We start from the raw sequence: 13,848 nt of genomic DNA on the forward strand, positions 1-13,848 counted from the left end.
TTTCTTACTATGCTGCATAATTTGTGTCTGAGAAAAGCATCATTCAGCAAACAAGGATAAACTAAAAGGAATACTTCCTATCTGTGCCAGTGTAAAAAAATCCCACCCCAAACAATAACTTGGTATTCCAAACATGAATGCCACCATTTAAAATTGTATACAGATATTAGCATGTAGCAGTTTATTAATCTTCAGACTATATCCTGAATTGAATATCCTTAACTGAACTCTTGTGTTACAGTATATTGCCAGTACAGTTGGAACACTTAAAATTGTTTAGGTACAATATCTTTGTAACAATATATTTATGATTTCCCCATGGGTGATGTGTATACCAATTATTTAGACTGACAAGGATACAGCAATGTAGCTAAAGGATCATTCTATGCCCGGCATACCCATCCCAATATAAAGGGGAAAGCAGCAAATATTAAATGCATATGGCTGCATTAATATAGTCTGTTTTGTAGCACCTGAAACAGTCTTATGATACCATACAGTCTCTCCAAATCCCCACGCCAATATATTTCTGCCCTTCGCCCCGGCAAATTATGTGTCATGGCTGCAATACATTTGTACTGCATCTGGCAACAGCAGCAGCTGTTTATGATAGAGACCCAAGTAATTTTTTAAATAACCTGCCCAAACTATTATTATTATCATTATCATTATTATTATTAACATTTGTATACCACCCCATAGCCGAAGCTCTCTGGGTGGTTTACAACAATTAAAAACATTAAAAACAAATATACAAATATACAAACTTAAAAACACTAAAAAAAAAACAATTTAAAAACACATCCTAAAATGCCTGGGAGAAGAGGAAAGTGTTGACCTGTCACTGAAAAGATAACAGTGTTGGTGCTAGGCGCACCTCGTCAACAAAATCATTCCATAATTTGGGGGCCACCACTGAGAAAGCCATCTCTCTTGTTGCCAGACTCCCAGCTTCCCTCCTAGTAGGCACTTGGAGGAGGGCCTTGGATGTTGAGCGTAGTGTATGGGTGGATTCGTGTCGGGAGAGGCGTTTCATCAGGTATTGTGGTCCTAAGCCATGTAAGGCTTTATAGGTTAAAACCAGCACTTTGAATCGAGCGGGCCAGAATCAGTTTTGTATGTTCGAACCGTCTGGTCCCTGTTACCATTCTGGCTGCTGCATTTTGCACAAGCTGCAGTTTCTGAACCGTCTTCAAAGGCAGAGTGCATTGTAGTAATCTAACTCGGAGGTTACCAGAGCATGGACAACTGAAGCCAGGTTATCCCTGTCCAGATAGGGGCGTAGCTGGGCCACCAACCAAAGTTGGTAGAAGGCACTCCGTGCCACCGAGGCTACCTGAGCCTCAGGTGACAGAGATGGTTCTAGGAGAACCCCCAAGCTACGAACCTGCTCCTTCAGAGGGAATGCAACCCCATCCAGGACAGGTTGGACATCCACCATCCGGTCAGAAGAACCACCCACTAGCAATATCTCAGTCTTGTCTGGATTGAGCCTCAGTTTATTAGCCTTCATCCAGTCCATTGTTGTAGCCAGGCACTGGTTCAGCACATTGACAGCCTCACCTGATGAAGATGAAAAGGAGAAATAAAGCTGTGTGTCATCAGCATACTGATGACAACGCATTCCAAAGCTCCGGATGACCGTGCCCAACGGTTTCATGTAGATGTTGAACAGCAGGGGGTACAGAACTGACCCCTGCGGAACCCCATACTGGAGAGTCAGGGTGCCGAGCAATGCTCTCCAAGCACCACCTTCTGGAGCCAACCCACCAAGTAGGAGCAGAACCACAGCCATGCAGTCTCTCCCGCTCCCAACTCAGCCAGTCGTCCCAGAAGGATACCATGGTCGATAGTATTGAAAGCCTCTGAGAGATCAACGAGAATCAACCGAGTCACATCCCCCCGTCTCTCTCCCGACAGAGGGCATCATACAGAGCTACCAAGGCTGTTTCCATGCCAAAACTAGGCCTGAAACCTGACTGAAATGGATCCAGATCATCGGTCTCATCCAAGACGATGCATCTAAAGCGATGAAAGCACTATAATTCAAACACAATTTGTTAAAACTATCTAACCCACTGTCAGTTTAGCCCTGACCTCTGAAAGTTGGCCTAAACAAGAAAGGTTTATAATGCTTCTAAGAGACGGCCTGGTGTGCTTCTGAATTGTCTCATGTTCTTGATTCTGTGTATTTTTGGCTGACAATAGCAGCAACCTAAACACATTTGAATCATGCTCAACTGATGTGAAGTGTGTGCATTTTATACACAATGATCTGGGTCACACGCAAAAACTACTCCTGTATCCTCAAACAATTTTGTCATTTGCTCGAAAGACTGAATGAAATCAACCCAAACAAGGCAAACCCCTAATGTCCAAATAATACAAGTGAAGTGTGCTTGCCAGTTTTTGATGGCTGCAATGTTAGCAGAGGAAATAGTTATGTTAGCCATCCATTCTTCATGCTTGCTTCCTACTACCACAGTTACAGTGGCATGAGATCCAGATATGGAGCCAGATCAACCATGCTTCTCCAGCAGCAGGACTTAAGACCCCCATAATCCTGAATGCTATGTTCACACTAATAGCAGCAGTCTCAAAGTTGAGTCAATAGCAATAGGTAGCACAATCACCACAGGCAAAGACAGCTCAAATGGGCCACAAAATCAACTGTAGTAGATAACACTGTTCAGACCCAATGGCAGAACACCGTATTTTTTCACTATTGCTGCTTCTGTGACATAGTCTTTATTCCAGGGACACCAACACAGTATCCATGGGCACTAGTATGCGTGTCTGTATCATGTAGGGCAACCATGGTATGTCTCAGTAAATATCTCCTCAAAAATCCACACTGATTCGGCCTCTCCACCCATCTATATATCTCCTTAAACATGCCCACATTTCATTAGATGACACGATTAGACCCCCATCCTTTCACCTGTTCTGAACAGAGCAAAGGTTTACATAGCTTCTTTCTATGAGCCTGCGTGTCAGTGGCTGACGTAGGTGCCTTTTTCCCTCACTGACAGGGAGATTGACTGGGGGGCAGAGGCGGCAGGACAATGCCTGTATCATTCTGTGGTCCTGTCTCATTTTTTGCTCTTTCAGATGTGGTGGCCATTTTATAATTCCAAAATGTACTCACTGAACCAAAAGTTTTGGGAGTCCTTTGTGGTGTTAACCAACATTCATGAAAGATGACTGGCTTCACTGAACTCAGTACCTTCTGAGATGGGAGACAAAACAGTCACCACAACCCTGCCCAGTGCGCTAGCAGAATCCTCCCACAGCCACTTCCTTCTACACTAGTTCCATTACAACCTCCCTAGCCTCTTGATTCCCATTCGCTTTTGCTTACCCTTCCCTTCCAGCTCTAACAAAAGATGTATGCACCCTGGGCTGGATGTTTGCCTAATTTCCCACAGCACTATTGATAAAGATAAACTGGGGAAAAAAATCAAGGCTAGGTAAAATCTTACCCCTTTCTTGCAATGTTTCTTTCTCCTTTTGTCTCCATGACAAAAGAGAACCAACTCAATCCATCCATGTCCACCCTCCTGATATCTCTTGCACCCAACTTTAGCTTTGTCCACAGCCTATCCTCCACACATATGGGGCATGACCTTAGCTTCTCCCTTCTGAGGGATTCCCTTCTGAGGGATGAGGCAGTGATGGCCACCAACCTGGATGTCTTTAAAAGATTAGACAAACTCATGGAGGATAAGGCTATCAGTGACTACTAGCTATGAGGGGTATGCTCTGTCTTGGAGTCGGAGGCAGTATGCTTCTGAATATCAGCTGCTGGAAACCACAGGAGGGGAGAGTGCTCTTATGCTCAGGTCCTATTCGTAGGCTACCCACTGGCATCTGGTTGGCCACTGTGTGAACAGGATGCTGGACTAGATGGGCCACTGGCCTGATCCCCCAGGCTCTTCTTATGTTCTTATGATACCTGGTTCTATCATTTCATGTCAAGCAAACCACCCCGTTCAAAAAATATATATATACACAAAATCACTGTCCTAACCCACCAACAAAGGCCAGTGCCCTTTGATATTTGCTTTCTGAAGCCTCCTGTAGACAGCCTCCTAAAGGGTAGCATGGCCCCTTAGAGGCACATCGTCTTTCAGTTCCAAGAAAAGATTATAACAATCCTGACGGAGCTACATTCAGCAACAAATTCCCCAAAGTAATTTGAGGATTATGATGGAATGTAAATCATTTTTTTTCTCCATCCCACTCTCTTATATATTGACAGCAACCTTGGTCAGGCTCATGAACTTGCTGACCAAGAAGGTCTCATGATCAAGCCATAAGTCCTACTGAATGATCAATTCATCCTTTGCTGCAAAACTACCACCAGATTCACAATTGCAGGATATACTCAGCATTTAGTTTGTGGCTTTACTTCTAAATATGATTTTTATTACAGTAGAACATTGGTCTCCATGTGTCACCAGCAGAACAATAACTGGGTTTGCAACAGAACAGCTCTAAACATAAAAGATACCTATCAATGGCCCATATTGGGCTACTGTTAACCTGTTACTATTTAATTATTTGTCCCTTGTTACTTGTTTTGGTGTTTAACAACCAAAAAGTGCTTATGACTGCACAATAGTCATAGGTCTTAACTGGCAGTGACTGATCAGGAATCAAAACTTGGGTTGCAGCATACAGCTTGATGAGTATGTCATCTCAGTATGCATCAGTTGTGAGAAAGGTGACTTCCAATAGGAAAAGGGATTGAAAATAAAATCAAACTGCCAATATCATCAAGCATGTATACTGCCTACAGTTATAGTCATCTCACCTCAAAAAGGATATTGTACAGCTGGAACAAGATCAAAAAAGAACATTCAAAATAATGAAAGGTTTAGACCACTCCCGTTAGGAAAGATAACACTTGTGGCCTCAGTTAAGAGACAAGGGGAGTAAAAGGAGACAACAGAGGTGTATAAAATTATGCATGGTGTGAAAGAAGTAGATAGGCCTCTCATAATAACTAGAACTCAGGGACATCCAATGAAGCTGAATGTTGGCAAATTTAGACAGACAAGAGGAAGCACTTATTTACAAAGCACATAGTTAAACTATGGCATTCACTCCCACAAGATGTAGTGATGTCCACCAACCTGGAAGGCTTTAAAAGGTGATAAAGACAAATTGCTACTAGTTGCAATGGTTATGTTCTTCCTCCATAATCAGAAGTGGTATGCCTCTGAATATCAGCAGCTGGGAATCAAAGTTGGGAGAGTGCTGTTACACTCAGGCCTTGTTTGTGAGCTTCCCACTGTCATCTGGTTGGCCACTATGAGTACAGAACACTGATTAGCTGGCTTTTAGCCTAATGCAGCAGAGCTCTTCTTATGTTCTTATATTATTTTTTTCTAAAGTGAGTGTTAGTTTGTAAAGTAGGTGTTGGTAAAACTATGAACTCAGTATGCGGTCTTGAGCAAGTCAATGGCCCAGTACTAATATGAACACTAAACCAGGTTTCAGATCCTTGATTGTTTGCAGTAATTGCATTTAGAATGAATCACAATTCCTTATATTTCCAAAAATGTGTTGAAAACTATGACAACCTTTAAACTCCTCATTTGCATGTGAATGTGAAGTGAAAGGGAGGGGGTGAGCCCCAGCCAAAGGTTTGCAACCACTCACCTTCACAACAACAAACCATGGTTTGTTGTGACATCTGAACCATGCCAATGGCTGCATTCAAACATTATGCCAAATCACTGTTTGGTGTTGCAAGCCTCAGGCTGATGCACTCCCTTAAACAAGAAACAAAATCAGAAGCATTCATTTCTGGTTTGCAGTAAATCACCATTCACCATTTCATACAAACCTGGCAAACTATAGTTTGCCCACAAACCAGGATCAAACCTGGTTTGTGGGCAAACTACATTTTGGGGGATTTGGATGAAATGGCGAACAATGATTTGCCACAAAACAGAAAACACAAGCTTTCAATTTCCTCTCTTGTCCATGGAGGAAGAAGCATGTGAATTTGAAGCCAGAGACCACTTGTGGTGTTTCATCTGAATGAAACCACAGTTTCAGTTTCACCTGTAAAACTGGAATACTACTTACCTTGATAATAACATAATTGTGCATGTAAATACCAGAAAGACTGTAAAAATACTCTGCAAATTAAAGGTGCTTTATAGATAGTTTGTACTAGTAACAGTTTCAACATGCGTGAAAAGAAGGTCCTAGTGAGAAGTGCTAAATTTTGCTTTTTTCCCCTAGCACTTGCTAACATGCTGAAAAGCGATCATAATTCACATTAACCAGAACTTTGTGTATAATTCTCTAAGGGCAGGCATATGCCTTAAGTAGATATGAGTTCCTTCTATAAGCTTAGCTATTTGCTTCCAACTTGCATATGATGTTGATTGAATGTAGATACCTTGTTTATGAGATGCTCAGTAACCACTTCTCGTAGTCCAGTGTATAGTTTCTCTCCATGTTTATGTAATACCATAGTATATGCATTCCTATACAGTTCCTCAAAGCTGAGACCACTGTTGTTTTTACGCTGAATTTCTTGAATTGCATTTTTCAGAAGATCCCAAATGCTGTTTACGTATTTTTCATCCATAGTCATCTGTAAAGGCAAAGAAAAATACTAATTCAGAAACCACTTATATTAGGGTATTTCAAAATCATTTCCCTTTCAAAACTGTTGCATCACTCATAACCCCAATTTTACCTAATTTTCAGAAGCTGTGCTGCAGACTGACAGGGAATCAAGCCTGATATACATGACTCCAGCATTTTGTACCCACAGATTTTTACACTGCACAAAAATTACTGAGATACCAGGCATTTCTTCTTCACAACACTGATTCACATGTGCTTTGTTATCACCGGGTGACTGTTGTTGACTTGCACCTGGAAGTAAGCCATCACATCAAAAACACCACCAATAATTTTTTAATTACTTCAAAAACAACCCTTTCCAATGGAATCACTTCACATATTCAGCTGCAAGCTATCAAGCAATTAGGATGCAAAACCAAGTGTAAGCCACCTGTTTCACTAGATATAATTCCAGACTGTAGGTCAGTGGTTCTCAAACTGTTTTGGTTCGCGGCGCACTGTAAAACATATAAAAAAATTCTGGCGCACTTCGTGTACAAAATTAAAAATATATTAATATATTTTAGGGCCTAGCCTAGCTATTAATTGATCATGGATGTAATAAATCTCTATGCAAATGGGCTTTTCCTCATTTTTAAAATATACTTTCATAATATTCGCGGCACACCTAGCCACCTCTTGCGGCGCACCCGCGGCGCACCATTTGAGAATCACTGCTGTAGGTTCTCACTGGAATCCCAGAAATATATTTAGGTACCACTCCATTCCCCCTCCCCCAATCATACATACCAGCAGTAATGTAAGGCTCACTGATATTATCAAATGTTCAGCATATTCTAACTGCAGCCCAATGTATAACAAAAGCTACTGATCTGAGTCATGAGTGAATCATTTGTTTTTTGTTTACTGAAACATGCCTATGGGCCATAGAAATGTCTCAAATACACTTAAAGAGAAGCTAAACGAAACACTTTTACAGTTTCAACAACTGTATTCATCTGGGAGTAAGCTGAGAAGTACAGTATAAATAAATTATCCAAGTAAAAAAAGGATATGTTAAATAAGTTGCACATTGCAAAACTAGTAGTAAATCTGGTGTTGGACATAAAGGTGCAACCCTGGTCAAATAGTTAATGTAATTCTGTACTGATACTTTAGTAAGTAAAATCAACAGGGGGGAAATTTGTTTATTCATCCTATGAAAGTAACCCACTTTCCTGTTTAATGATAACCCCAGGATTAAGATGGCAATCCTCAGCTACCTCAATTAATAGTATCATAGAATCATAGAGTTGGAAGGGGCCTTGTAGGCCATCGAGTCCAACCCCCTGCTCACAGCAGGAAATCCACAGCTAGAGCATCTCCCACAGATAGCTGTCCAGCCTCTGCTTGAAGACATCCAGTGAAGGGGATCCCACCACCTCCCTAGGCAGTCGGTTCCATTGCCGAACCGCCCTTACTGTCAAGAAGTTCCTTCTAATGTCCAATCTGAATCTACGCTCCTGCAACTTAAAACCATTAGACCTAGTCCTACCCTCTGGGGCAGCAGAGAACAAATCTGTACCCTCCTCTATGTGACAGCCCTTCAGGTACTTAAAGAGTGCAATCATATCCCCCCTCAGCCTTCTCTTCACCAGACTGAACATGCCAAGTTCCTTCAACGTTTCCTCATAAGACTTGTTCTCCATACCGGCTATCATCCTTGTCGCCCTCTTCTGAACCCGCTCTAACTTGTCTATATCTTTCTTAAAATGAGGCGCCCAGAACTGAACGCAGTATTCCAGATGAGGCCTGACCAATGCAGAATATAGTGGGACAATTACTTCCCTCGACCTGGAAACTATAGCTCTGTTTATGCAGCCCATGCATTTGCCTTTTTTGCTGCAGCATCACACTGCTGGGTCATGTTCAACTTGCGATCCACTACAATTCCAAGGTCCTTCTCACACGCACTACTGCTAAGCCGGGTATTTCCCATCCTGTACCCGTGCATTTTGTTTATGTGGCCTACATGCAGAATCCTGCATTTGTCTTTATTGAATGTCATTGTATTAATTTCAGCCCAATTTTCTAGTCTATCCAGGTCCCTTTGGATTTTATTCCTGTCTTCCATTGTGTTAGCTATCCCTCCCAGTTTCGTATCATCTGCAAACTTCATAAGGCTTCCCTCCACCCCATCATCTAAGTCATTGATAAAAATGTTGAAGAGTATCGGCCCCACGACAGAACCCTGTGGCACTCCACTCGAGACCTCCTTCCAGTCCGAAGCAGAGCCACCGACAACCACTCTTTGAGTACGGTTTTCCAACCAGTTGTGAATCCACCTGACAGTATTTCCATGTAGTCCGCATTTGATGAGTTTGCTAATCAAAAGGTCGTGGGGGACTTTGTCAAACGCCTTGCTGAAATCTAGATAGATGACATCTACAGCATTTCCACCATCTACTAAGCTAGTGACCCGATCAAAAAAAGAGATGAGATTAATTTGACAGGATTTTTTCTTGACAAACCCATGCTGGCTCCTTCTAATCACAGCATTGTCATCTAGATAGTTGCCAATGGACTCTTTTATTATCTGTTCTAATATCTTTCCCGGTATTGAAGTCAGACAGACCGGCCTGTAATTCCCCGGATCTTCTTTTTTACCCTTTTTAAAGAGCGGGACGACGTTTGCCCGTCTCCAATCCTTCGGCACCTCTCCCATTCTCCAGGATTTCTCAAAGATGATGGCAAGAGGTTCCGAGAGTACATCCGCAAGTTCCTTCAATACTCTGGGATGCAGTTCATCAGGCCCTGGAGATTTGAACTCATTTAGGTTAACTAGGTATTTCCTGACTATCTCCTTATCAATCTCAAACTGCAGTCCCGACCCCTTACTAAGATTGCTACCGATGCAAGGTTGCACACTGTTCCCTTTTTGGGAGAAAATGGAGGCAAAATAGGTGTTGAGCAGTTCTGCCTTTTCCTCGTTATCTGTCAACATTTTGCCATCCTCATTGAGCAGCAGTCCCACCGTTTGCTTGGTCTTTCTCTTGCTTCGAACATATCTGAAAAACCCCTTTTTGTTGTTCCTTGCTTCCCTCGCCAGCCTCAGCTCATTCTGGGTTTTAGCTTTCCTTACGCTATTCCTGCAAGCCCGAGCCGCTCGTCGGTACTCTTCCTTGGTGATGCGTCCTTTCTTCCATTCTTTATACATTCTCTTTTTTACTTTTACCTCCTCCACCAGTCTTCCGTGTAGCCACACTGGCTTTTTTCGATGTCTTCCATTTTTCTTCCTCTTTGGAATTGTTTGCGATTGTGCTTTTTGTAATACGTTCTTCATGAACTCCCACGCTTCTTGGGCTCCTTTTTTCTTTAGTCTATCTAGCCACGAGATCCTACCCATCATTTCCCTGAGCTTGCTAAAATCGGCTTTCCTGAAATCCAAGGTCCATGTTTGACTATATTCTTCTTTGGCTTTCCCCAGAATCTCGAATTCCAGCATTACGTGGTCACTTTCCCCCAAGGTACCGACCGCTTTAATTCCCGTGACCAATTTGTCCGTGTTAGTTAAGATCAAGTCCAGGATTGCCGATCCCCTTGTTTCTTCTTCTACTTTTTGAAAGAGGAAATTATCAGCAAGGCCCATCAGGAATTTGTTGGAGGCTTTGTGCTTTGCAGAGTTTGTCTCCCAGAAGATATCCGGGTAGTTGAAGTCCCCCATCACTACTACTTCTTGCCTCCTTGAGATTTCAGAGATTTGTTTGAGAAAGGCCTCGTCTACCACCTCTTCTTGGCCAGGGGGTCTGTAGTAGACACCTACTACCATGTCGGTTTTATTTGTTTCTCCATTTATTTTTACCCAAATGGTCTCTATCGGACCACTTTGTTCACTCTCTTGGATTTCCATAGAGGTGTATTTGTCTTTGACGTATAACGCTACTCCCCCTCCTTTTCTGTTGCTTCTATTCTTTCTGTAGAGTTTATATCTTTGAATGGCTATATTCCAATCATGGGAATCATTCATGCTCCAGTAATATGTGTATGCTAGTGATCACCCATATCCACAATGAATTTCAAATGCTTTTTGAGAAATACTACCTTGCCTGCTGTTCTTGGGCATACTTCCAATTAATTTTACTGGAGTTGATTACTTTGTGTTACAAAAAAGATTAATAGACAATCTTCTCATAACATGACTCTTCAAAACTATATCCCAATGGATGTCTCATCGCTATATTATGGCGTTGCCTAATAGTTTAATCTCCAATATGAATCCACAATCCAGTATGAGTCCACATCCCTGATCATTTTGCAAAAATAATGCTATTCTCAAAAAGACTCTTACAGTTAAGTGTTAGGACTGCAAAAAGGCTAACAGATTTTAAAAACATGCAGAATACAGGTTTCAGTTATAGACTTTTAAAGTTTAGCTAGATATAGGCCATGCTTGGACAATTATATTTCATCTTAATAAGCTGAGATATAATCAAGCCTTTTGCCTGCATACACAGGCCCTTTGTGTAAGCTATGTTTGAACCAGAAGTCTAATAAATCTCATTTTATGCAAAATGGGAGCCGTTTCCAGCTTCAGAACAAGGCAAAATTCTAGATTAACCTCAACCTGTGGACCTAGTTCACACAATCAAATCCTGGCTTTAATAGGCCAGAATATGCAAGAGTTTCATACACCTGCACATCACCGCTTTGCTCTTCCATTTGCACAACTGGGTAAACAAACCAGGAAGCAATTAACCATGGCTTCCACTGCATGAAAACTAGGACATAGTAACTACTTGAATGGGCAAAAGGCTTTTTTATATCACAACTTGTTCAGCAGCAATACAATAATCCAAACTGGGCCACATCATCATTCTGAATAGATTTAGGTTTTGTTTTCATTTCCCCCCTTTTTAGTTATTCATTCAAAATCCAAAATCCAATTCAAGGAAGTTTACAAGTCACGACAAAGTTATATTGACAAAATCAAAATCCTACAATGAAATGCATACCAAAAACTAAAAACTAAAATGCATACCAAAAACTAAAGAAGCAAATCATACTAGCTTCCAAATGAGTCAGAATGAAAACATATTTTCAGTTTGCCTAAAAGTACACAATGAAGGGTCTAAGCATATCTTTATACAGAAAAGTTCCATAGTTGTGACCTTATCACAAAAGAGGCCCTATTCTGTACATCCACAATTTAACTTCTGGAGGATATGAGATCCAGCAGAATTTCACCGGCTGATTTTAACAGGAAGGTAAGTTATAATCTAAAATTGTTCCCTAAGATACACTGGGTTCAAGCTCAGGAAGTTGGGGATAGGATCCCCCCCCCAAATGTTCCCTCAGATCAGAGCTGTCATTATACTTTGTTTGCTGTCATGTTGCCTGTAACTACACTTTGTTCCCTACATCCTCTTAAGAGATCTAGAGCAGAATAATGCACCCTAATACGAAGAGAATTCCTTCTCATAACAATCTAGCAAAAGATTACCTGCTCCATCTAGTACCGAACATATTACTTGACACATGTCCATCAACTGTATTTGAACCCTACTTTTCCAGTTTTATTTCATGATTAGAGTTAAATATCAAGTATTTCAGAATTCAGTAGCAGCATGCATGCCTATCCTAAATTAGAAGCCAAGGAAATAGCTTTGGTCAATATTTAACTAGCCAACTGAAAGACCGTTTTGACCGATCAAATGTTTAACTTACAAATTCCCATCTGTAGACAGCTGTTTGGAATCAGACAATAAGACAATAACAGTAGAAAGGTAGGAGGGGTGCTTGTGCTAACTGGGACTGAAGCTGCATAGATATAAGCTACTCACCTTTAAAATACTTGGATAGGAAAAGCTTTACTGACAACGTTTTTCCAGGAACCATCATTCCTTTTACAAAAAAAAAAAAAAAAAGATTCGAAGTCCAGTAAGTAGCAAGTCTGCCCACAAGCAGGATTTCCACAGGTATGCTAGGACTTCCTGGTACAAATTTCCTAGCTACTACAGTGATGGTGGCTGAAATAGGGAGGAGAAAAAAGATGCAGAGGCTTGCCCCACTGACAAGTGGAGTTTGTTATCAGTCTGACATCAGCACTTACATATCATGACTAAACCTACACTCTCTGCATTCTCATCAAGTCCTGCCAAATACGAGTTTTTAGCTGAATTCTTCCCATAGCCAAACATTACCTTCAGGAGCCCAGGAGCTACATACAGAACATCCTAACATCACTACTGCTGAAAAACATGCAAGGAACTTGGAAAACAATACCATCACAAAAACGAAGTTCAAAGGCTTCAACTGGAACTCCATCTCAGAAAGCTCAAGGCATGCTGGTACAATGGGAATACATCATAACAGTGAACAAGTCATGGGGCACTTTTGTAAAATTTTGTTTAGCTCTGTAGGCAACATGTAACACCTCACACATTAATTACAAGTTTCTTTCTGTAGTCAAAGATCTGCAATAAACTGTTACCTCTGAAGTATTTTCTTTATAAAGCTTTCCTATGAATCCTTTAAAAGGATTATTTTCAAGTATTTTAGATAGTTTTACAAAAACTAGCTTTATTAAACATGTATTCACCACATATATACAAGCTCAACATTCTAATATGGTTACCAAGGGGGGTACAAGAATAGTCTGTGATGTCATTAGAATGTTCAGCTATCTCTTAAAGAAAAATTACACATGGCTATTTCTCACAATCAGATTGTACCAAAAGGTTTTGTCACACACGCTCTGCTCATTTCAGTGCACTGTGGAGAATAATGTTTTAGGTAATAGAAGTGGAAGATCAGCCAATTTAGTCACAATTTCAAACACAACAAAGCCACTACAAACAGTTTAACTGTTTCTCAGTCTAAGCCACCTCAACAGATTGTTGGGAAAATGGGGGGAAAAGAACTTGTACTTTGTTTCTCCAAGACAGCAGAGAAACTGGGTGCTTAGACTCTGATCCGTTTGATTTTTACAATTTATAATTGCTTATATGTTTGTTTCAAAGAGGCTTGAACTGACATTAAAAATGCAAGTGTCTACAATTTATATTGAGTTTACTTGGAAGCATTCCTTATTGAAACATGAAAGATTGTCTTACCCCTTATATACCCAGTCAATAACTGCATTCTGCAGGTGAGGGCCTCCTGCAGATACCATCTTATCAGGTCCATTCTGCACAACATAGGAAACAGACCTTTAACATTGTGGCACCTACCCTTTGGAATTCCCTTACCTTAAATATT

The 13,848-nt window shown here is 41.0% G+C and overlaps 1 protein-coding gene across 3 annotated transcripts in view; it reads right to left on the reverse strand.

Annotated features, from left to right (window-relative positions):
• Positions 1–13,848, reverse strand: part of CUL3 (cullin 3) — a 90,067-nt gene that overhangs the window by 51,555 nt on the left and 24,664 nt on the right. For all 3 annotated transcript variants that reach the window (XM_061636803.1, XM_061636802.1, XM_061636804.1), the window contains exon 2: positions 6,419–6,616. In XM_061636803.1, coding sequence (XP_061492787.1) covers positions 6,419–6,616 — 198 coding nt within the window. The remainder of the gene's footprint in view (positions 1–6,418; positions 6,617–13,848) is intronic.

This window comes from Rhineura floridana, chromosome 7 (assembly GCF_030035675.1).
Source record: "Rhineura floridana isolate rRhiFlo1 chromosome 7, rRhiFlo1.hap2, whole genome shotgun sequence".
Classification (NCBI taxonomy): Eukaryota; Metazoa; Chordata; class Lepidosauria; order Squamata; family Rhineuridae; genus Rhineura; species Rhineura floridana.